Genomic DNA, 26,342 nt, shown 5'->3' with positions numbered 1-26,342 from the left:
AGAAAGCGAGATCTTCCATGCTAAAGTTCCTCAGATCTATACCCTGATCTTTTCTTAGATGACCTAAAATCAGTGGTCAATAAACCTCAGCTATTTTCAAATACAGTCTCTATCATAGGGTGCTTCAGCAAGGACCTGGCCAATGCCCATACACACAGGGAGGGTCTTTTATTTTGAGGTCCTTATTTATTAAAAAAAAAAAAACAATGTTATCTTATTTCTTTGATGAGTTCTCTTAATTTGGAACTTCTTTTGATGATTCTCTATATACTTAAGTTCATTATGGATAGAAGGCCCAGAGCCTGCTTTATCTAAAGATTTAGCAGTAGTCCCAAACAGTAAATAAGAAGAAAGTCAGAAAGATGCTTATCCCGAAAGGCAAGTTAGTAGTAAACACTGCTGAAGATCAAGCTGTGGAATTGCTAATTTTTAGTCCTTTTACCCTGAAGAATTTAGCCTTTTAAGGACATGTCAGTTTTCCATTTTTACCCCTTATACAGATTGCAGAATCACATCAGTTACACTTCCATTGATTTACATATTGCCATACTCGTGGGAGTTCATAACCCACTTGAATCAAAGTGTGAAATATGATATATCAAGAACTATGTAATGTTTTGAACAACCAACAATAAAAAATTAATTAATTAATTAATTAATTAATTAATTTTAAAAAAAGGACATGTCAGTGCTATCTCGTTCCATAGGAAGATGCTCTTATATAAGTCATTCTCCTCTGGTTTTAAGGGTTTTAAGTTTGGTTTAGTTAGTGATTTATGTACCATGTTTTGTTGCTAGTAGTTCACTTGTCCACATGCTTTTAATCTCCTCATGTTCTAACTTAGGTTTTAGAAGTTTTCAGGTTTCAAGACAAGTTTTTCTCCATGATATGGTCTATGTATGTTCAGCTCTCAAAAGCAATGACCCAGGCATATGTGCGATTAAGGAGTGTTTTCCCAGCAGGAAAACACATTCCCCTTCTTGGCAAATTCCTTCCCTTTGCAGAAGTTACAACAACCCAGCAAAATATCACGACAGCTTCCATTTTGTGTGTATGTTTTTAATCCTTTGTCTATTTTTAACAATTGTCGAAATACATAATTTCAACTCACTTGAAGACCAACATTATTTTAAAACATAAAAATATGCATACTTTTACAAATCTTCTGAAAGTTGCAATGTATATTGCATAATGGTCAATACAGAAGAGAATAGATATTTATTTTATTCCAGATCTGAGAAGCAAGTAGCTGTATACCCAAATGGCTTTCCATTCTTGGCAAGAGAGAGCATCTAGCACAGTTCCCCATAGCAGAATACCTTTTTGGTGATTTGAAGCCCCAACAAGGGACATTGAGGCACTTTTTGCAAGTGTGAGAAACAAGAAAATTCTGGTATTTCAACTTCAGGAGCAGCTGGAGCCAAACCTTATCTATGACTGTATAAAGAAGATGTATTAGCTATACCTAGTTTTAGAATTTTCAAGGCCTTGTTATTCAGGTTGTGTCACATAGATTATCCACATTTGCATGATCTGGAAGTTTCTTAGGCAGAATCTCAGGCGTCACCATCAACCACCTAATCAGAATCTGCATTTTAGCAAGATCATCAGAACCAGCCTGCTCTACTAGTTCTCACACTTGAGGGTTTATTGGAATCACCTGGGAATGGCTAGAAACTACTACCTCTTTTGTTTAACCCTAGGGATACTGATTTAGTAGGAATGCAGTGTAACCTGATCACTAAGTTTTTAAAAAGCTTCCCAGATGATTCTAAAATGCAGCAAAGTGTTAAGAAGTACTGGTCTAAAAGGCAAGGTTATGACTAACAAACATACGAAAACTTCAAACTTGTCATTTCTAAACCAGTTGGTAAATTTGGCAGACTCCCAGAGTCTAGCTAATGCTCCTTGGAGAAGCTTAGCTTGGCTGAATGTGCTTTCGATAATTGCCCCATAATTGCTTTTCCCATTTGTTTGATTAATGTACCTGTATACAACGATTCCAGGCTGAACCTCCATTCTCACAGGTGTGCACACACTTCACAAGTCTCTATGTCATTTTCAACCCCAGTGTTCTGACTTGATGGGTCCCGTTTAAGATTAACAAAGTAACCTTTCTGATAGACGTGGATTTTTCTTGCTGATGGTTGCAGGACTCACTCTTCATCTTGGGTGGCATGTGGCAGTTTCCCTTGGTTAATTAGGACAAATGTGCCAATTATGTTAATGTTTCTCCCGATACCAATCAGTGAATAATTAGACACAACACATCTGTCTTTCACAGGGGAGTACAATAGGAAAGAAAACTGTAAGGTGCTTTGCTCTTTATTATTGACATGTATGATTAGACAATTCCTTAACCAATCCCAGGTTAACAAGTTCATGAATCAAAAGGGCAAGGAGTGCCAATAGCTACTGGGGGGGGGGGTGAGGGGCTGTGCACCTCTCATTGTCAGCATGATCTTGACCAAAAACAAACTGGTTAACCTAGCTCTGCAAAGAATTTAAGTGATTAAAAAAAAAAGAAGAAGAATTTAAGTGATCTTTCCTTCTTTTTTCACAATAACAAAATTATATGGCCCTACTGGTAAAAAGCAGGTATATTACTTACCTTGCACTACAGAAATCAACAAATTCTTATGTAGAAATATTTAAATCTCTCAGAAAGAATTCAGTTTTATGGTTATAAAAGATTACAATGAAAGAAATCACAAAATCCAGCCTGTAGATCAGAGTGAACATTATACACATATGAATCAATATGTTATTATTTCTGTTTCTGTTTCCATGTATCTGAACTTTAGAGCCTCTGATTAGGGGAAAAAATGATTTTATTTCTATTGTTATTTTACTGGAATTTGCAGTACGTATTTGGCAGGGTGTTAAGAGATGGAGTTGTAGCCAGATTATCTCATGGTACAAGAGATGCCTCCTCCCTTGTGTCCATTCTAAAAGTGGAAAGACTTATGAAATCAATCAGTTAGTCGTCTGTAGGTGATCAAAGCATGTCATTACAAAAAGCTTTTTGTTTTGTTTAGAATTTAAAAGAATATGCTTGCCACCAAATGTGGCTGGCATTTCTAATATTTAATATTCAACTGTGTAAAGTTTCAACATCATCATTTGTTATTATGATGTCTCCATTATTATTTGAAACATTTATGTCATTATTATGGTTTCAAATATATCATCCTTTTTGTTTTTTTTTTTAAGATCTGTTGGTCAGAATTTAAGACCAAAATGTCAAATTAGAAATTCTTACTATGACATTAATTTGCTTTTCTTTTAAAACAACTCAGAGAATATGTTTAATGAATTTAAAAATAGTTATGGTTACTAACCCTGGTATCTGGTATTCCTAGAAAAAAAAAATCATCCTGGAATATATTCCTTTTGCCTGGGGAATTGGGAAGGATGAAGAATCAAGAAGGCCATGGCTCTGACTTTTAAAAAATTGTATCACCTTGCCCCAAATATTTCTCTTTTGGTGTTTAATAGTAAAGCATAAACATAGTTATGTGTCAAACTTTTAGTGAATTATATTTTTAAAAATTACTGGAAATAAATGACAGTTTAAAAACTACCTAAATGGGGCCCCTACTTTATAAACTCTTAAATATGAGAACACAACTTGAAATTTGGAAATCTGTCTTAGGTAGCCTAGCTTGTACAATGTTTAATTAGAAAGATGGATGGGAGTGAATAAAGGTGAGAGAATGACTATGGAAAATCAAGATTAAATTGAGGATTATAATTTATCCCATATTTAATCATGAGCTTTAAATGGACAACCCATTGGGAATATTAATACATTTTTCTCTTTGCTGATAATATAAATCAAAAAGGAAGTTTAAACTAAAGGAAAAAGCATTTAGAAAAGAGGAATAGAGGTTTCTTTTTCTTTTTTTTTTAATATGAAGGTTGTTAAATGCTGGAGTAGCCACTCAAAAGAAATTATAGAAGCTTGAGCCATTGAAAAATGATCCCCATGCCTTGCTACAAAACTTCTCTTTCCCTGACAGAACTTACACAGCCAACAGTTCTGACTTTTATAAAATGCTAGTAACAGTGAAACTATAAAACCATGCATCTCGGCACCATAAAAAAGTTGTTCCTTAAATCACACCACACACAAGCAAAGAGGGCAGTTTTATACACCTTTTCTGGGAACACACAATATGGGTTCAGTATACTTCAGTCCTGAAACTCACAATGGAACTGGGAATCCCTGATCTTCATTAATCAAATCATGTTAGTATTTTGAGAACACTGTGCCAGAGTGAAGGCCTCCATAGAACGGAGAGACCTAACTGTTGGAGGGACTTCTAGACATCTTATCCTTCAACTACCAGAGCTGGAAATCAGTCCTCACATGGGGGAGGCTAGAAATGTGCATCTCTTCTGCTGCCTACACTGGAAGGACTGGTCACTGTAACCATGGAAAACTTTCCTCACCATGAGTTTTCTGGATGAGGATTCCTAAGCCAACCACCTATAGTGGTTCACTTGCAGCAGTGAATTGAAAGTCAGATTTCTCCCAGGTGTTTGTTTCTTTGTTTTTTTTTCCTAATTGGTATTATGAATTTAAAGATAATGTCCTTCTTAATAGAGACACTGAGGGGTACTGAATGCATTGAAGACACATTTATGTTGATAAAGCTCTGAGTTACAGTTAAGTACTAAGGAAGAGGCAATTAAATTTACTGACTACCTCCTAATTCCAGGTTCTCTCTCTTCCATATCTCATTAAAACCTCCAATAGCCCCTGGAGGAATATGGATGGAACTTAACAAAAATTGGAATTGAAGTTAATGATTTTTTGAGTTATCAGCCATGAGAGTGAATAAGATCACCCAAGCAATGCTCATAAGCCTGTTGTTCTCAAACCTGGCTGCAGATGAACAATGGTCCTTCCTATTGTACAGGTAAAGATTATGATTCTGGGAGATTGCAGCCCACTTAAGGCTGTGAACCCAATTAGTGATGAGGCTGAATACAGAGCCAATCAGGCCTAGCTCCAAAGCCATTTTTTCCTTTACAACCAAAAAGTTTTATCGACTGTACATCTTTGAAATTTGTCCCATTAAAATGGCACAGATTGTGTGTGTGGCCTTATTCAATGGATTTTTGTAAGCTAATCAGATAATATCCAGACAAAAATATCTTTGGGGAAGATTCATTTAACTTATTTAAAATATGATACATCAGCTCATCAATTTTCTGAGACTAAGCCCATGATTTTGTGTTGAGTGTTGTTATTATAGGCACATACTCCATGAAATAATAAAAATTTTAGAATTTTAGAACATAAAAGAGAAATTAAACTCAACTTTAAGGTCTATTCCTGACTCCATTAACAAGAAGACTAGGAGAGCCAAGTTTATGGAGAAATCAATGTGAAGATATATTGTGATCGATTCAGCACTTGTTATGCTTTTCATATTTGTTGAGCATCTAGATGAAATTATCTAGAAAGTAATTGGAAATATGGATGGAGCTTAACAAAAATTGGAACTGAAGTTAATGATTTTTGAGTTATCAGCCATGAGAGTGAATAAGATCACCCAAGCAATGCTCATAAGCCTGTTGTTCTTAAACCTGGCTGCAGATGAACATCACCTAGGGAGGTTTTAAACATCTTGCCTGGACCTCTGATGTGACCAATTAAATCAAAACCTCTGCAAATAGGGTCCAGAAAGGAGGAGGTCTTGAAAGCTCCCAGAAGATTCCAATGTACAAAGTTAAGAACCACTGATATAAAATGGAAAAGAGAAATAATGAAAGATCCCCAAGAAGGACCATAAGAAAATGGTAAATAAAAATAAATGGACTAATGAAAGCTTTGCAAAAGCACAGATAATTAGGGGACCCCCCCAAAAAAAAAACAAAAAAAAAAAGAGCAGCAGTGGGAGGGAAGATTTTGTTTGTTTGTTTAATTTTTTCTTTAGTTGTAGATGGACACAATGACTTTATTTCATTTAATTTATTTTTATGTGGTACTGAGGATCGAACCCAGGGCGTCACATGTGCTAGGCAAGCACTCAAGCACTCTACCACTGAGTCACAACCCCAAACCAGAGGAAAGGTTTTCAGAGGGACATTTTTAGGGAGGTCAATGAAGAGGAGACGGCTTTAGACTTGGCAATTAGGAGGCCATTGGTCACCTTTCAAAGTGAAGTTTGAGTAGTGTAGTGACTGTGAATTCAGACAATGGTCAGTTGAAGAGTGAATGGGCAGGTGAATATATGGAGGTGGAAAATATTCTGTTAAGGGAAAAGAAGGCTAAAGCACAACTAGGGAGGTGAGTGATAATTTCATTGTGGACTTGCTATCGAGATGGAAGAGACACATATGTGTGACAATTTCGGAGATGCAAAAGAAAGCAAAGAATTTTGGGAGGAGTTTTCTATCTTTTGACTTATTTAATCTGTTGGAAGAAAAAAAAAGAGGCATGCTTCATCCACTGGGATTAAAGGAGATTACAAAATTATTAAATTTTTGGAGTCCCAGGGCATCACAAAGCCCAAGAGGTAGAAGAATAGGAAGTCACTAGCAGACACTATTTCTGAGTACAAGAGTCAGCAAGGCAGTTGGGAATGTTGAGAGGAGTTTGTAAACCTTCAGTTTTGTGTCTTCTGGGTTAACATTCTTTTTTATTTCTTTTTGGTATCGGGGGATTAAACTCAGGAGCACTTGACCACTGAGCCACATCCCCAGCCCTATTTTGTATTTTATTTAGAGACAGGATTTCACTGAGTTGCTTAGCACCTCGCTTTTGCTGAGCTGGCTTTGAACTCAAAATCCTCCTGCCTTAATCTCCGGAGCTGCTGGGATTACATGTGGGACCACCTTACCCAGGGGCACATAACTACTGAACCACTTTCTCTCTTTCTAATGTGCTGACACTTTCAGCTAGAGTAGGATGACTTCATTTTTGTTTGATTTTCCTTAATTAAATGTTGAACAAGGACCACATGTGAAGATTACTCCTAATAGAACTATGTCTTGTTGTTGCTCAGAATCCTTGTCATAGCAAACCACAGAATGGCCAGTGAGATTAAAATGGTGGCTTATAAGTATCTGAATATGTATGTATATATAACTAAAGACCGCAGGACACAGTGGCGCACATCTGTAATCCCAGGGGCTCGGGAAGCTGAGGCAGGAGGATTGCAAGATCAAAGCCAGCCTCAGTAATGTAGCAAGTCCCTAAGCAACAGTGAAACTCTGTCTCTAAATTTAAATTTTTTAAAGGGTTGGAGATGTAAATAAACACCCTCTGGTATACACCCCCCACACCAAAAAAGGAATCAGCAAATGTCTTTAGGACAGATTTTAATGGGATACCATGGGTAAAATATGCACCCATTAAAAATATTTTAAAGATCTTTCATTTTTTTGCTAGGTATCTATATCTTTCTTCCTTATTTATAAATATTGATTTATGAAAATCATTTACAGTACTAAGTATACTGTCTCAAGACTCTAGAATGGATTATTTACTCTGTGGAGACATAATCATAATAAAACTTCAGCCTAAAATTGCATAGTAGTCATCAAAAGTGCTTTCATATGTATATAGTTTTTGTACCTCATAAGAATCTTATGAGTAAGGTAGAATATGCTTGTTTTAGAGATATAAAAATAAGCTTTAATGGTGTTATATAACTTGCTTAAGATCATAGAATCAAGGAATGGCACAGGTGGGTCTGAGTCTTTTGGCAAGGGCTCACTGGCCTTTCATAAAAGTGAATTGATTTAAATAACTGTAGAAATATCCAGGAGAAATACATAGAGGGTTATTTTCACTAGTCTTCAATTCCTACTCTTACCACCCTGTTCTTTGGTCTTTCCAGATCTTAGCCTGCTTCATTCTCCCTTGGTAAAATTCCCCCCTTTCTCTCTCTCTCTCTCTCTCTCTCTCTCTCTCTCTCTCTCTCTCTCTCTCTCTCTCTCTCTCTTTCTTTCTTTCTTTCTTTCTTATTTTTTTTGTTATCAAAGCCACCAACTATCCTCCCATGCCCTAGAGCAGTTATCTTCAAACTTTTTTCTTGACTATCCCTAAATATTTTAAAAGGATATGTCCCTCCACATCTATAATTCTAGCACCTGGGGAGGTTGAGGAAGGAGCATGACAAGTTCAAAGCCAGCATCAGCAGTTTAGCAAGGTCCTAAGCAACTTAGTGACCTTGTCTCAAAATTTAAGAAATACAAATAAAAAGGGCTGGGGATGTGGCTCACTAGTTATGTACCCTGGGTTCAATTCCCAGAACCAACCAAACAAACAAACAAAAAGTATATATCCCCTGACACATTTTTAAGTAGGTATCTAAAATTAGAATTAAATGCTGGGAAAAGATGCTAGGTCTAGTTGGGTTATAAATATTTGTTACCTTTTTAAAAACTGTTAGATGATTTAAAGTTATCCAGTGGAAAGCCAACATCATAATGACTTCTTACTCAATGTCATCTATTAATAAAATTTGAGTATAAACTGTTCTTTAATAGTCATAGGGAGATTAATCATGTTCCCTTTTCTATTTTAACTTGTATTTCTATACTACTTCTTCCATGATTTTTAACCTAATGGAATACATTTTAGGTATAAAATTTTGTCATTGATCACCATGACATACTTCTCTGTAATAAAAATATACATTTACATTTTATTTTCTATGACCATAAGAATTTTAGTTTTAAAGTTTCTTTTATATTGTCATTATATTCATTATAATTAGTACATGATTGATCTAAAGAAACCCAGCTTACTACAGATTGCAGTAAGTAATTATTTGCCATAAATCCTAGAATTTTATTGTAGAAAATATATCTTTTAATAATAGAAATAGGGTTGTCATCTTCCCCCAGTTAGCTCATCCAGCCACATTTTTATGTTACTTATGGCTAAAATGAGACAGGATAAAATCATTTTTATTTCTTTCTGTCATTTATAATAAATTCAAATTCTGAGACTCTTCTTCTCATACATAAGTAAGAATACATCGTTAGGCTGTTCACATGTCACTCAACTCCTTGTACAACTTCTGACTTATATGCCAAATATCACATAGTGACCTATCCTCAAAATTTATGTCCAGCATTCCACCAGCTGGTATATTAGTCCCTCCTCCAGTTTTGATGAAAGTTTAGGATTGTAAAACACCTGGCTTGTAGAAGGATTTGTTACCCAGTTATTATAGTCCCACTGTTTTCTCAAGTACCGACACTCATATTCCAGATTTCTCCATGTCTGGCACCCTGGAGGTTTCTGTGCTCTCAGACAATGTGTTATGGTACAATTTCAGTGTAAGAGATGCCATCCTTGAAAATTACAAGAATATTCTTAAGGATTAGTTTTGAAGGACTACATGTAGAAGTTAAAGATATACTGATTCCCTTCAAATTATTTTTGGTGTGTATCCCTTAGAAATTTTTGTACAGTGCCAGATGCTTTGATCTGAGTTTTTTTGAAATCCTATTTTTTTATTATTAGTTATTCAAAACATTACAAAGCTCTTGACATATCATATTTCATACATTTGATTCAAGTGGGTTATGAACTCCCATTTTTACCCCAAATACAAATAGTAGAGGATAGGAAGGGCAGCAGAATACAACAGACACTAGTATGGCAGTATGTAAAAACGTGGATGTGTAACCGATGTGATTCTGCAATTTGAAATCCTATTTTGAAATCATATTACCTTCAAACTCCTCTTTATCTAAACCACGAGGAGTTCCATTAGCTTTTATATTCCATGTTTCTAGTATTTTGTATGGCTTCATTTATGTTATTTCTTCATGTCATTTGCACGTGAGGGGAAATGATGGAATTAAAAACTTGCACTTGTCCCTCTTAAAGACATTTCAGGTTACTGCCAAAAATTTGGGAGGTAATTTTGGAAAGTTAGGAGGCTTTCCTGGCATCACTCAAGTCAAAGCATACCCAGGCCTGGTGCCAGCCCTGAAAGTAAACCTCACTGGCCATGTGAGTGGTCAAGGTCATGGTGATAAGAGAGGGCACAGCCAATGCCTCTCCTCAAGACCTCTCTGCTTTCCTGGGAGCACCAACTAGAGGCTCGCTCAAGTCCCGGAGGGGTACAATGTGTCTTAGTGTCCTACTTCTTTAGCCTCTACCTGGAGTCCACTCTGCCAAGGCTCAAGCTTGGGTCACTGTACTTGCTCCCTCTGAATTCTGTGCGTAGTAGACAGAAAAGAGCCTGGAGGTCCAGCCGTTCTGAATTCATATCTGTGCTCCTGCACAGACTTTGTAAACTTGAGCAAGTTCTCTCTGAACCTCATCTCTCCATCTGAAAAAGACAGGTGTATAAATACCTCCTCCAGAGTTCTGTGGTAAGGACTAGAGATTAAATATACAAAGGACCTCACTGAGTGTCTGGAACTGTCAAGATGATCTCCTGCTTTCCTCTTCCTCCCCCTTTGGCCAAACTCTTCATTCCTCTCCCCTCCTTCCACTTTCTCAGCATAGAGAAAATGTTCAGCTTTTAAACACTCTCTGCTCCCTTAATTCAAGTCACTATTCTCATGATTCACACTGGGGAATAGGGGGCCCTTGCCTTCTCCCAATCACACTCCCTACTTCCCCTGACCCCAAAAGGGTAATTATTCAATATCCACAGGGTGTGTCCCAGAAATCCTACCTCTTCATTCCCATTATATCAACCCAACTGCCTCTAGAATCCTTGCTACCAGGAGAAAGAAGCAAGGAGAGAATTGGGAACAATCACACGTGAATTCAGGGCCTTTGGGGAGAACAGAGGTGACTGGAGGGAAATTTCCATTTCCTGAAATCTAGATAAAAGTATTAAAGCTAATGAGACTTGTGCCATGGGATGGGTGTGGGGTGGGTTAGAGACACTTCCCATTAAAAGAAGAAATGATGAGGATTAAAGTACCCCAAGGAAAAAACAGAAAAACTCACAAATCTTAAAGGAATATAAATACTAGAAAACTACAGATGGTTTAGATTAGATAACAGTAAAAATATAAATTGCTTATTGCATGCTTTATTACCAAAGACAATTGTATTTCTCAGATTAAGTCTAATCGACATAATAATAGAGGTGGGTGGCAGGAATCAGTGACACTAAACCACTGAACAACATCCCCAGCCCTATTTTATTTTTTGTATTTTATTTAGAAACAGAGTCTCACTGAGTTGCTTAACACATAACTTTTGCTGAGGTTGGCTTTGTACTCGCAATCCTCCTGCCTCAGCCTCAAGCCGCTGGGATTACAGGCGTGCGCCACCACACCCGGGTAATAAAATACCTTTGATTAAAAATTTATTTTACTTAAACTTTTAAAAAATTTATGTAGTAATGATTTCTTATAACTTAATTAGAAAATAATATTCATATGGATTCATTAAATTGTTGTTTTAATATCTACTTAGAAAATGCATGCTAATTTTATCTCCAGAATTTAGATTCACAGAGTATAAGTAGAAATATACATACAGATTAGCATTCAAATAGATCAGTCAATTGAATACTGTCTACTTCTAGTGCAATGTTCCAGTTGTAATATGAATGGAGTAGAATTTGGTAGAAATGTCAATGAAAGCTAAAGAAATTCAGTTATTAAAATATTTTTAGTTTTAGATTCTCACTATTTTTTGTTTTTTAGAGTTGTTTGGTTTTATTCACCTCCTTTAATATATCCTTAATTAAATGTTAATAATTCTAGAATATTTATTGTATGCCAGGCAGTGTTATGTATTTAACTCATTTGGTTCCCTACAAACCTTGTGAAATGAGTTCTAGAGTCATTCTTGTTTTTATAAATAGGGACTCTGCAGCGTACGGAAAATAAAAAACCCACCCAAGAGAGGCACAAATAACCCCCAAAATGGAATTTTAGCTTTTGCACCCCTGCAGTCAAGAGCAGCCTTCTTAGCTGAGGCTTTTTCAAGTAAGACACTCAGTTACACCATGGGATTGATCAATATCAAACATAACAGCAGAATATGAAGTAGATCATCCTGATATTGCCTTGTAACTATTTTTATTACCCCTTAATAAAATCATGTATCTTTTTAAACACTTGAGTAAATTACTTCAAATATACCCCAAATTGCTGAAGAGGCTGTGGTTACTGAGCCACAAGGACAGACGCTGAACACCAGTTTGTGTTGTTCCTTTCAGCCATGGCGACCACTCATGGTTTATGGTTGAAACCTTTTATCGTTTTCTGAACTTCAACTGATTTTTCTTTCATCTTGAATGTTTTATACAGAGCTAAAAATAACTTCCAACTCCCAAAGACTTCTCTCTCATATAAATCAGTTTGCTAAGTGGGAGGGATGGGAAGATTTGAAGGTGAAATCAACGGAAACCGTGGAAATGACCAAGATACGAACAGTTTAGAGGCCAGAACAGGTACTGACTCCTGACTAAAGGAAATTGAATTCTAAATAGATAGCATTGCAACAATTGAACTAACTACTTACTATTCAATACAATACAATTCTAGCACAACAAAAGATTTGTACCATTTCTTGTAATTTTATATGCAGTATTTGCAAGGAGACTCACTGAGGAATTGCTTCAGACAAAAGAGTGTCACTTTATTTGATTGTGTTAGCTCTGGAAATATTGCATGAAAAATGATTTTTTAAAAAAATTATATGTTGTGGCTCTTCTATAATTGATTTCTCTTGATGATTCAGTCTTTAGCATGGTAAACAGAACTATTCTCACACATTTCTTTCTTTTCCAGGCACTTTTAAGTGTTCATTAGTGCTTCATAATTTTTGTCAAGGCCAAAATAGTAATTAAATATTATTTCAGCCCACTTTGCCTGCAGATATCCTTTTAACAATATTCAATTTCAGTTCTTAATGATAGGACAAAGCTGACTCTAGAGAAGCAAAAGCCTTTGGGGTCAGTTTGTTTTCAGAACTTAAGCGAAAAGCACCTCTCTCATAATGGGAATATTGAAAATTTTGAGCATTTTAGCCATTGACAAAATCATGCCGTGCTACCTGGATTCCTTGTAAGATCAGGACAATCTGAACTGGAAATCAGCCCTCTGCCTCCTCTATCCATCCCTGCTCCACACGGTCCCGAGCCAGAAACTGCAAGAAAGTCCCCCTTCTGTCCCCCTTTCCACAATCAACTCATAAGCCCTGTCCTTTGTTCCTTTAAATTACTGTCTGAATCTACTGCATCTTCTTTGCCCCATTTCAAGTCACTCTTCATGGTCTATCACCTGGACTGTAGTAAGAGTCTGTTAACAGCTCTCCAGCTTCCAAATTGCCCCCTTCTAATTCACCCTAAAATACCTTTCTTAAATCAAAGTATCATCATGCTCCTTCACATCTTAACCCTTCACTGGATTGCAGGAACCATGGGTGGGGCCAAACATGTCATCAGTGCATTAGAGTCCAAGTGTTCCCAAATGCAAACTTCTCCCTCCTTTCTGCGCTCCACCAGGCTATACCCTTAATACCTAGCTGTCAAGTGCTTAGACTCAAGTAGCTTAACAGAGGGAACCCAGGTACCTGCTATCCTTTCTGAAGCATCCTCCTCACCCCATGTCCTTCCTTTGTCTTCCCTCTAAGTTGAACTCCATCCTCAGAAAGGAGTTCAGATATTTTCTCCTCACACATCCTCCTCTGATGTAATCCAGCCTCAGTTTACCCACATCTTAGTACAGTCTGTACTGTGATTATACTAGTACAGGTTTGTCTTCTTAACTATAGAGCACAACAAGCACACCCTGTACTCAGTGTCTGGCACATAATAGGTACTCAGGGTTTGTAGAATTGAATTGCAATCACAGGATGTCTACCTCTTTGATAATTAAAAATTAAAGTTCTTAAAACTGCTTCAGGAGAAGGCTTACTATTCTGTGTCTCCTAGATGAAAGTTTACAATAATTATCCAAACACATTTTTTAAATTCTCTAGCAGATATCTAGGTATAATGTGGACTAGAGGGACATGCCACTTTCACAGCTGGACATACTGACCATAGGAAGCTGTAGACTCATATTCAACTAACTAGCAGTGAAATAATGGAAGTCTACCAGTATAATACTGGCGGCCTCTTCTGTCTCATGATTTCACCAAAGCATCTTATCCTCAAAGGCAAGGGAATTTCTATTCTTAATCCCCAACAGAACAGCCATAGACAAACGATGACATCAAATTATATGAGATGTTGAAAATGACCCTCACTAAATACATTGAATATTAATGTTAACAGTCAAAGCATAAACCTCATATAGGACTAATTGTGTATGCCATAGATTTGACTCTGCTACATGTCTCAAACATTTGAGCAAATACTAACTAAGCATCTACTGTGGATCAGTTACAAGCCCTGAGCAAATACTAACTAAGCATCTACTATGGATCAGTTACAAGCCCTGAGAATATAAAAATTAAAAAAAGAAAGAAAAAGACAAGTCATGGAGTTTATATTGTGGAGAAAATTAATAACTAGTGTAATTAATGTCAGGTGCAGCGGTACACACCAGTAATCCCAGCTGTTCAGGAGGCTGAGGCAGGAGAGCTGAAAGTTCAAGGTCAGCCTAAATAGTTTAGCAAGACACTGAAATAAAATAAAAAGGGATGGGGAGACAATTCAGTGATAGAGGAATTACTTAGCATCAATGAGGCCCTGGTTTCAATCCTCAATACTGAAAAAAGAAGTATAGATTAAATGAGATAATAAAAACTCCACAGAGAAAAAGGTGACAGGTTAGAATGTAGGCAGAGAAAGAGGACCAGAAAATGACAGAGAATGTGACACTTGAACAATGACTGAAAGAAGGGAGGTAGCAAACAGGCCTATGGGGAAGGATTATTTCCTCCAGGGACATCAGCAGATTCAAAATCCTCAAAGAAGGAAAGCACCCCTGATATTGATAAGGATGAGCAAACAGGCCAGCACACTAAAAGATAATAGAGTGTGAAGGAGGTGAACTCAGGGAAGCCAGGGGTCCTAGAGGTGCAGAGTTTTGGGGCTCAGGAGTTGTAATGACTTTGGCTTTGACACTAAATGTGCCAAGAAGTAGTTGGAGGATTTGAGATGTGGTGTATGTAGCATGCTGTGACTTGGGGTTTATGGGTTAGCCTCATTGTGCTGAGGATAAGGCAGAAAGTTCTTGCAACAATCCAGTGGAGTAATGGTTGTGAGTCGAACTGAGAAGGAGATGGTGATGAGGGTATAAGAAATGATCAGACTCTTGAATGGGCAAAGAGGGAGGAAGAAAGGAGTGAATGCTAAGTCTGAGGTTTTTTTGTCTGAGTAACTGGAGACTGGAGGTGGCCTCAACTGAGATGGCTGCCCGGTGGGGGAGGAGCAGGTTTGGAAAGGCTACTTGGGAGGTCACTATTAGACAACCAAGTAGAGTCACAAGAAGGCAGTGGATATATGAGTCTAGAGTTCAGGGGTGGAATCTGGACTGGAGATAAATTTAGGAGTCATGTGCATGAGCCTGAATGAGCTCACTAAGAAAGTGAATAGGGAGAAAAAAAGAGAAAATAGAAATCCAAGGACTTAGCCACAGGGGCACACACACTAGCCCAGGGGAGCTGGGGGTTGGGAATGAAATAAGGTAGAACAGAAGCCAGGAAAGTGCAAAGAAGTCAGGTGAAGAGGAGGGAGGGAGGAATCAGGGGTCAAGTGCAGGAATCAAGTGCTGCTGTTGAGTAAAGCGCAAGGAGCACCAAGTTCTCAGCAGGGCACTTAGCAGCTTTGGGGAGTTTTGGAGAAAGAGTCATGAACACGTGGTGGGAGTAAACACAGATCCGAATGGGTGCAGTGATGAAGAGGGTGAGAATTGAGCACAAAGTGAAAACGACTCTTCTAGAGAGTCTTGTAACACAAGCAGAGAAATGTGTGGGTAAATAGAAGCAAAAAATGGGCAGGAAGGATTTTGTCTTGACAAAAAAAAAAAACAGCAAGTCAGGATGCTTATGAAAATTATTCTGAATTGAGGCAAAATTGAACGATTTAGAAGAAAGGAAATTGCTGAGACTTGTCCTTGAATAGGAGCCTGAGAATGGAACACAGAGGTGACATACAGGATCCCAGAGAGCTCTCCTAGTGCTGAGGGAGAGGGTGCAGAAGAGGGGTGGGTAGGTAGAAGATGGGGGCTTTGGAAGATCTCAACTGATTGTCAGTTTTCTCGGTTACATATTCGTGTTGGTCATCAGCTGAAAGTGAGGAGCGAGGGGGAAGTAGTGTTTGAGGAGAGAGGACAAAGTGTGAAACATTTGTCTAGGAGAATGGGAGAGTGAGCAGATGATGAAAATATAGTATGACTTTTTGGCAGAATCCAAAGCCCACTTGTGTTCTGTTTTCATGAATTTTGGATGAGCGCATCCAATATGGCTGTTTCTAGCCATGTTCCACTTCAAGGATTCAGAGGTGGTAGAGGGGAATAGTGACCAGTGAGTTCCCAGAAGTAAGAGAAGAAGCGTGAGTGAGCTGAGGGTATAATGTAAAGATTATTTATAAAATTAGACATTGAATTTATGCTTAGGGAAGAAGGAATAGGTAGCTAAAGGAGAGTAAGAAATGAAATTGGTAAATAAAGTAGCTTTTAAGTCTGGGTGAAGAGGATTGTTGAGCAAGAGATCCTAAGGAAAGTGAGCAGGAAAGACAGAAAATATTAAAAGGCATGTTTGAAATTGAATTTTCAGAGAGCTCGTAATTAATGGTAAGGACAAGAGCCAAACCAATATGTCTCAACCTTAAATGGGTATATAAATCAACCAAAATCCTTGTTAGGGAGCACATTTTTGTATCAGTAAGTCTAGGTGGGCAGAGTCTGAGTTCCGCATTTCTGTCAAGCTCCCCGGGTGGGGTGACTCTGATGCTGTTAGTCCAGGGACCTCAGTTTGAAAGGCAATAATCTAGTGGTAAATTACCACCCCCTGGGGAAATTTAAAAATACTGACTCTAGACCTCTTCCGATCAGAGAATCAGAATTTCTATGGGTCAGAAGTTTCTCTGGATGGAGTTTAGAACTCACGCATTACAAATACTCTCTAAGTGTTTCTGTCATAAAACCAGGGTTGAAAACCTCTGGCCTAGAATGTGTGATCTTCATAGCCACGATTGTTCTGGGAGAAAGGGACATGAAACTGAAGGGCCACGACATGAAAAGTGTCATCTTTGAGGCTGTTAAAGTCATCAGAAATTTTGTTGGGTGGAGTAACTATAAGCCCAGAAGTCTGTAGATGACTATAGGAAAAAAACACAGAATTAGGTGATATCTGAGGGCATTGTCGCTGGCTCTTGGCTTCTGTGCTCCCTACTGAAGAATCAGGCAGAGGTTACAGTGTAACAAGACTGTTGGGGGAGGGGTTCTGCATGAATGAGAAGGGAGAAGACACTGACGCAGAGTCTCAGGCAGGTACAAGCAAAGGACGAAGATATGTAGCTTTTATGGGCATTTATGGGGCAGGTAGGAACCCAGTTTTGTGATGTCATCACATGTAGAGGTGGGGGTTTGGTTGTGCATGTATCTTCTTCTTAGGCTAATTCATGAGTCCCCTGTCTCATTACCCTCTTCAATCTCCACCTAGAGCTGTATATTTTACTATGCTAATAAGGTAAAGGTGACCTTGAGTTTCTTTAGTGACTATTCTTCACATGAATTTGTCTCTCACCACCTGGAGCTGCTCCTTATCATCTGAGAAAATTCCTAAGGTTATTTCAGAACCAGGCAGACTGTTGTTCTGTCTCAGGGGCCTTGACATGGTGATTTTGCTTTGTCTGGCTCCAGCTTCTTGGCATTTCTGCTGACTACATAATCTCAGAGGGCTGAGCTGACTTCTCAGCCTCCTGTCTCCTGGCTTGTTCATAGCCCTGAAGTCAAGCTCACTTTTTAACTCCTAATTTTCCTAGATGGCTACTAATAACATAAGACTGAGAGCTAGGCTGCCTGTCTCATCCTGCCCTGAGAGACTTTAATCCCTTAATCCTAAAAAGTTCTGCTTTTCATCATGAGATTCAGAGCGAAAAAGAATGGACTGAAATAGACAGTGTAGAACAAGGACACTTACCTGATTGCCAGGCTCAGGTTAGTTGGACTTTGGAAATCAAACATCTACCAATTGAGAGGACTCCAAAAGAAATATCCAAAATGAGCTGGACTTAAGTAGGAAAAATGTGAAGTAAATAATCTAAAATGAGGTTGAAACTTGGGAGGTTTTGCTGCCGGATATCAAGCCAGCACGGAAAGGTTTCAAGATTTGGAGCAATGGAGATGTGTAGCACAACCAGGGATCATGGTGCAGGAGGTGAGGGATGACCTGCAGTCCTGAACTGAGCCTCCTCTGGAGGTGATGTTCTCAAAGCAGAGGACCATGGCACAGTTGGTGGTACAGCACTGCAGGGAACTGAGGGAACTTGCCAGAAGCTGGGGAAGAATCCTTAGCTCTCCCTTTATTCTTATAGCTATTTCCTAGCTTTAGAACCCTCTGTTTCTTCCAGTGAAGGTATGTAAGCCAACCAAATATGGAAAAGATAAAAGCAGAGCTTCTGAATTAAAGAGGTCATTATGGAGGAGAACAGTGCCCTGCACAGGACCCTGGAGCGTCCACAGCATTGCAGGGGATGGGGGACTTTTAGGGGTTCCAGAGGCTCAGGACAAAATCACTGATCCAAAATTGGTGAGAAACAACCAAGTAAAATGTGGCATTATGTATGATAACATAAAGATCATATACCCAGCAAGTACGTATGTTTCTTTAAATCTTTTGTCAACCATGCAAATTGAACTCTTTCTTCCATGTAATAAACCCTTCCAATAAACAAGTATGCAATATCCCTTGAGATTTGCAATATCCCTTGAGATTTCTTTTTGTCAGTTGTGATTAGGATAACTTAACTGTTGTTAAACTGATGTCAATTTACATAGAGAAGCCAGAGTTTTGGACAGCCATGACTTAGCTAAGTTCTCCAGAAGAAAACCAAGAGCCAAACATTTAACTGCAAGTAGCTTTTTAAGGAAGTACTCCCAGTAGAGCTCATGAAATGAGCAGAGCAAGTGGGAGATAAAAGGCGAAGATGTCTAGGGTAAATTCAGTCAAGGTCTCACGGTCACGACATTTAGACTGACCAAACTCTGAGGAGTTTCAACTCAGTTCTGACCCAGTTGGACAGTAGGCATATTTCTGCCCCCATTGGTCAATGGTTAGCAGAAAGCCTGTGGGGAGAAGTTGTGCCTGAGAGTTCATGAGTCTGAGGGATATCCCTCAAAGAACAGGAGATATGGATCCTTGAGAAATAAGCATATTAACACAAAAAGTAGGGATCCAAGACCAATGGAAATGGAACCCAAGAATGCTTCTATAAATAGAAAGCTTTCTTTAGGATAGCAGCAGAGATAACCCAGTTAAAGACTAGATTCAAAATATATGAATGTCTACTTTCAACTATCTTCAAAGAGATTTCAGACAGGATCCATTTTGCTACTTTCTCCTGTGTATTTTCATCAAGATCATAATATTGTACTTGGACCAAACTCTGAGAAAATCCACCCAGGTCCAGGGAGTATGAGTATGCATATCGGATATATCCAAGCATGCTCCTAGCTGAGTATATTCTATATTTGAAAACAAAACACACACTTTAAAAATCTCCTGTTTTTTATGGATTCCATTCTCTTTCTCACTACCATTAGAACAAATGTCAAGAGTGTTTAACTATTCCAAAATTTACATTATTACAAATAGTTGCTCTAATCTGCATCCCCATCCCTCTCTATATTTCAGGATTGTGATTGGCTTTTGTTTTCCCCTTTAAAATGTTGGCCCCTCTTGTAAGGATTAGAGGAGCATTATTTGAGACTCCCTGCATTAGACATAACTTAGAACTGTGCTGTGTCAAGCCCACTGACAGATTTAGAGATTAATTTTTAGACCTCTTGCAGTGCCAGAGAAGCTCTTTAAGATTTTGAAAATGGCAACAATATTGACTCCCTACCACTAAAGGTTGCTTGTATCCACATCCACTCTAATGCAAAAGGAAACTTTAAGTGTGGTAAATATCAAGATTGTTTTTGCTTTATGGAAAAACCTGTGCATCGCTTAAAAAGCCAGAATATGATATAGTTTACCCTCAGGAAGGACAGCCTGTACAGGTTTATTTCCCTCCTTTTATTCAGCAAGGATAACATCACTGCTGCTAAATTGATATTATTTGCATAGAAAAACAATAGTTCAATAGTTCTGTACAGTCATGTCTTAGGTCAGGTTCCCCAAAAGCAAACCATGAGTGAAATATTTGAATAGTACAGGTAGAAAAAGAGAAATCAGAGTATGACTTATGAGCTATTTTGATTATATTGAGGATTGGTAGAAAAATCTTTTTTTTTCCCAAATATTTTGGCTTAGATACATCACTAAATATGTGTTTTTGCTACATTTTAAAGTCTGAGCATTTTCAGGGAAATTTAATCCATATGTTGCAGTGAGGCTACAAGTAAATCATCCAAATGTTATTTTGTTAGAGCTACATAATGTCGAAAATGCCTTTTTTATAGTCCTTATATTCTTTTCTGAAAAGCAGCAGGTAAGTTTGCCAAGAGTAAACAAATCAAATAGCAAAAGGTTTGAGTTCAGTTGGAAATGCTTAGCCTATTATTTTTGATTGGGTTCTGAACTTGGCAGTGCACATTCCAGGTTCCTGCCTGCAGGGCAAAGTGAAAACAATTTGAACACTGTATTTCCCAATTGGTTCATTGACATTTGAGAATAATGTAGTACAGACAGAATCAGCATGTTTGGCAGGTGAGTGATACTTAACATGACCTCAGAAAGTTACTTCCCCCTGGTTTGCAGAAGTTCATAGCATGGAACAATGTTGTACATATAAATACAAATGGAGATAGGCAGCCATCAAGGGATCCACACTGGGGATTTATCTGTTTGGATTTTTTTTGTTGTTGTTTTTGTGTTTGTTTGTTTGTTTGCATCTTTAGGTGGAATGGTTGAAAAATGAAGACATAATTGATCCTGTTGAAGATAGAAACTTTTATATCACAATCGATCACAACCTAATCATAAAGCAGGCCCGCCTCTCAGATACTGCAAATTATACCTGTGTCGCCAAAAACATTGTTGCCAAGAGGAAAAGCACAACTGCTACTGTCATAGTCTATGGTGAGTGTCATATTTGGGTGTTTTCAACCTAGCTCATGTCAAATTGCAGTTTCTCATTGTTATTTTAGAGTCTCGAGTCAAGGACACTTCTCAGTCCCTATTGCCATTCAGTCCTGTCTCCCATAGCTGCTTCTCTGATCCTCTTAAGAAAAACTAGGCTTGGCCTTTGCTAGTCCTTTGTCAGTCAGTTCATAGACAAGTAAAGGATGTCTATGAGGTCACACTGCTTCCCTAAGCTTTCACCTGTCCATGACCTAAACCACCAAGGTCTGGATTGAGTCTAGAGGTGGAAGTGTTTAACCAGCCCACTGATGCATCTGTGGTCCTAGGCTCAGCCCTGTGATTGTGAAACCTCAAGGAAACTGGAGCTAACCTGTTTCCCAAACACCACAGAACAACTTGATATCCATAGAACTTGCTTTGCTCCCTCCAAAGAGGCACAGAGATAAAGGCAGCCACGATCGAGTGACACTCATTCTCACGACTTGGCAAAGGCTCACATGAGGACGTTTTCAGGAAGCTTTTCCCCTCTCTAATCCAGCTCATCTCTAAACCTATCATTTCTCCTCAAGTACCAACCAATTTCACACTACATTTTAATGTGGCATATCTGCTTTTATCTCCATGTGCAGTTTAGCTCTCAGTTGTCTTCTAGTCATTTCTCAAGTGGTTTTTTAACTCCCCAGCTAAGCTTTTAGCTTTTTTTGTAGACCATGAGACTGGGATGTGTATTTACATATTTCTCACCATGTTAGACTGACAATAAGTCTTCATAGCATTGTGGATTTATTGTCCCAGAGAAAATTACACATCCCTGGGAAATATTTTGAGGTGGTACTCCCTCTGGCATGACATGCCCAGGTCTCAGCACCACTCAGAGCATAACAAAGATTGCATCCCTGCCTCCATGGGAAATGATATTCAGGGGACTTGGTGTCTGAGGGACTGAAAGAGGGACAGTCACTGGCACATATATGGTTCATGGTACTTACTGCAGGTAGTGCTCAAATAGTTAAGAATATAGCACCTCAAAATATGCCATTCTGGATTATTAACCCTTTTTTGAATTAAAGACACTTGAAAAACAGCAGGCACAGAAAGATCACTCTAATCTTCCTTCTTTTTCTTAAAATCAGGAAATTAAATTCTCAAATGAAAGGTGTTTTCCATATCCTACAAGGGAAATAACATTCTTACCATTAAGGATAGGAATTGGAGACTGAGATAAGTCTATACTGATTTATTAAAATAACACTAAATCCTTTAACCTCACCACATAATTTTGTTACCTTTTCAAAACTTAACACTCTTTGTCCAATTCAGCCTACAATATTTAATTCTAATGCCATTTTAGGGTATTCATTTCTTTATGAAATTTCCTATATATTGTATTAAATAAATCTATATGCTTTCCTCCTGTTTTATCTCTTATTTAGTTTAATCAGGTCCAGATGAAAAAACAAACCTAGAAATATTGAGATTAAAATTTTGCCTCTCCTGCCATCCCAGTGGATGTGTGGTTATGATGTAAGGAGTTATGAGAACAGAAACATTATGATGTTCCAAAGGCTGAATGTAGTGATGCTTTAAAACTGTCACTTTAATTACAGGACAGATGCATACAATTTTTTTAATCCTCTGATTACTCTGAGGTTTAATTTCCTCGTCCAGATAACAACTATGTTGAATCATAAGCAGTTGTGTTTCTTAAATCACAATAAAATGTTTCCTAGTTTTTATCTTTGTCTAAGCTGCCTGAAAGACTTGATTAACAGCATTTGAAATGCAAAGTAGAAATGGGGTCCAATCACTGCATGTACCAATCATAAATAACTAATGAAGGCAGACTATATATAGATGCATTATATAGATATTTAACACACATGCAAATCTCTTCCTATGCATACATCCTTTCAATATCTATAAATGTAATGATTACATTGTCTTAGGAAGGAACAAACATTAGTAACTTAAGCATTTTGAGATAAGGTCAGAACTAAGGTCAGGAATCATGTATTCTAGGACTAGATCCTCTACTAACTGTCCTTTTTAAACCAAGATTCTCTAAGCCCTTGTCTCCTTTTCTGTAAAATGAAGCATAGAGCCTTGGATTTGCAAAGATGTTTCTGTCTCTAAAAGTTTCTGATTATTTATTTCTCATTAAAATTTGAGTAGAGTAGTACATGTATCCTACAGCCCTAAACAATAGCTTGACAATAGGCTAGTAAGCCTTTTATACAGACAATTCCATGGCATGGGAAATGTTGCTAAGTTGAGCAGGTTCAGTTGCTCATTAGAACACTTATCCTTTTCATGGCTTCATGAAATGGGTTGTCCAAGGCTCATAGGCTGGGATCACTAGAAGGCCATAGAAAAACATACTTCCAACCAGTATTTATTATTTTGAGTCTGCTCTCTCTATTTTTTATTAGTACAATTTTTAGATTACGAATATATAGCTAGTAGAAGAAATTCAAAAAACATAGAAAATGTCAAAGAGGAAAATACTTATAATACTGTCATCTTATCATACACAGAGACTCTTTTGTTAAAAAAACATTATATATATTTTTTTTAACCACTGATATTTCCAATGCATATATTGGATTTTAAAATAAGGGATATACTGTATTATCTTTACTTAAAACATAACATCACAATATTTATATACTTTAATATATGAATAGCCTTCTTCAGCATCATTTTTAATGGCTGCCCAGGAGTCTCATCACACAAGCTAATATAGTATAGTTTATGTTACCACTTTCTGTTTTTGAACATTACAAGTGTTTTAATTTTTTATTTTATATATTAAAAAAGCTCTGCTGTGAAAGAATAAAAAAACTTTTGTTTGTAAACAAACTCATGCTTATTCCCAATTGGATAGGTTTCTAGCAAATAAGAAGTTGAACAAATGATACACATATATGGTTTGTATTACTTCAATGGCTAACACACTTCTTTATTACCAGAAGACAAATGTATATACTAGTTGTACCATATTTGAACTACAGCAAATAATTTTTCTTAGAAATTGCTTTGGCATAGTAATTATGTGAACTCACATTATCAAAATACTCATAAACTATAAGTATTCTCTAGGAGGAGATCTCTGAAGGTGAATAGTCTCTGGAGTGTTAGGGTGTAGGTTTTTCTCTGAAGGTGAATAGTCTCTGGAGTGTTAGGGTGTAGGTTTTATAATCATACATGTACTGACAGCTCCATCAAACACCATAATCAGGTTTCCTACACAAAAGAGGTGTCCATTTCAATTATGTCAACTAATTGCCAATTCACTCAAATTGCTGGTCAATTTAAAACTCCAACACTATGAGATTTTACTTTTTAACAAAGTTTACTTTTTAATTTGTGAAAATAAAATTTCTTAAGAGCTTATAAAGTTTGCAAATGCTAAAGAAAAATAATCAATCATCTGTTTGTTCCTTTTCTTTCAAAAGGCTAAGTGATTTCTGTTTTAGTCCCCATGCTACAAATCCACTTGTGGCATCGCATAAACACGTAAACATTTATTATTTGAGATAAACTATCAAAAGTAATTTTGGGAGTTCAACTAGGTAAGGGGACAGATTTTACTTTTAGAGAATATTAGCCAAGGAAAACTGAGCACATTATAATTTATTTTTCTGTATAAGTAAATTACGGTAAATAATTTTGTGTATCCCTTTGTTTAGATTCTTCAATTATGTAATAAAACTTTGAGATTTTAGAATTTTTTCAATGGTCACTTGGAAGATGACTTTCTATTTGTGTGTTGTGTGTGGTTTGTGTGTCTGTGTGTACATAACACATTTAATCCATTTTTTACTGTTGCCTCTTTTCAGTTAATGGTGGCTGGTCCACCTGGACAGAGTGGTCTGTGTGTAATAGCCGTTGTGGACGAGGGTATCAGAAACGCACAAGGACCTGCACCAACCCAGCACCACTCAATGGCGGGGCCTTCTGTGAGGGGCAGAGCGTGCAGAAAATAGCCTGTACCACACTGTGCCCAGGTAAACAAACAAGTCCTTTTATTCCAATTGTCTCCACCATTCTAGAAAGAGTTTTAGAAATGAATACAAAGGCCTTACTTTTGAACTAAATCTGTGATAAACATTGTTTAAATCTATTCTGTATTCATTATTTATATTGCTGAGAAATCAAGTACTTTCCTCAAAAAGAATAACTTTGCTATCTCAACATATAAAATAGTAGAAAACAGGAAATGAAACATGTGAACGTAATCTCTTTATATCAATGAAACTGCTAAAGCCAAGATTGTAGGCTCTGAAATTCAAGGAATTTAAACAGCATTGAAAACCCACACATTTTAAGAACAACAACCCTTGATCTTCAGAAAACCATGGAAATGAATTGAAATTGCAGTTTAGAAAATATATTTTATTGAAATGTTTTTCTTTTCTGCACAAGGTGTCAGTTTTGGGGCAAAGGCAAATAAAATATTTGGAATGAATTAAAAGGAAGTCAAGGCTTTGTGACTTATAAGTTAATGGATTTTGAAAATACAATGCAGTCAGCTCTTTATTATCTGTACATATTGGTCATCTGTCTTGTGAGTTATTTTCAGTGGTACCTGAAGCAAAATTGCATCCCTCTGCCTGTTAGCATTTTTAATACTATTTCATATTGCTAATACACATAGGTAAACTGAAGTTACTATTTGCCAAAACCAAAATATATTAAAATGCCTCATTATACAATGTATCCCAAAGTTAAGCCACAATTATTTTGAAATAATCAATAAATTTAATACTTTCATTGGGGTAGTTATTTTGTTAACAATTTTATTATTTAGATACATAACCACCTTACTTCTCTTTACTTTACCTAATTTTGTTTTGTCCATACTTAATAGAACATTTGTCAAAAATGGGATGGAGAAATAAACAGGAGTGAAAAATAAAATCTACATGTTACATTCTCATGCATCGATTTCCAACTATCAAAATAGTTTTCCACACTGAAACCTTTGAGAGCTTTTATTTATGGAACAAATTTTGACACTCAGCTAGACTTAGAATTTCAAATTTTATCTTGCACTCTCCTATATTTTATCTAGGTGCTGACTCTCGCAATTAAAAATGCACAGATCAATTTGAGTTAAAATAGAAGGGTGTGTGGCGTGTTGTGTGTGTGTGTGTGTGTGTGTGTGTGTGTGTGTGTGTTTCAGTACAC

The 26,342-nt window shown here is 37.2% G+C and overlaps 1 protein-coding gene across 2 annotated transcripts in view; it reads left to right on the top strand.

The window, feature by feature from the left end:
• The window catches only part of Unc5c (unc-5 netrin receptor C), a 354,227-nt gene that overhangs the window by 254,559 nt on the left and 73,326 nt on the right, over positions 1–26,342 (top strand). For both annotated transcript variants that reach the window (XM_026407463.2, XM_026407462.2), the window contains exons 5-6: positions 20,969–21,149; positions 24,992–25,159. In XM_026407463.2, coding sequence (XP_026263248.2) covers positions 20,969–21,149; positions 24,992–25,159 — 349 coding nt within the window. The remainder of the gene's footprint in view (positions 1–20,968; positions 21,150–24,991; positions 25,160–26,342) is intronic.

The sequence above is a fragment of the Urocitellus parryii genome, chromosome 10 (genome assembly GCF_045843805.1).
Source record: "Urocitellus parryii isolate mUroPar1 chromosome 10, mUroPar1.hap1, whole genome shotgun sequence".
Taxonomy (NCBI): Eukaryota; Metazoa; Chordata; class Mammalia; order Rodentia; family Sciuridae; genus Urocitellus; species Urocitellus parryii.
This window is presented reverse-complemented; position numbering and strand designations above follow the sequence as displayed.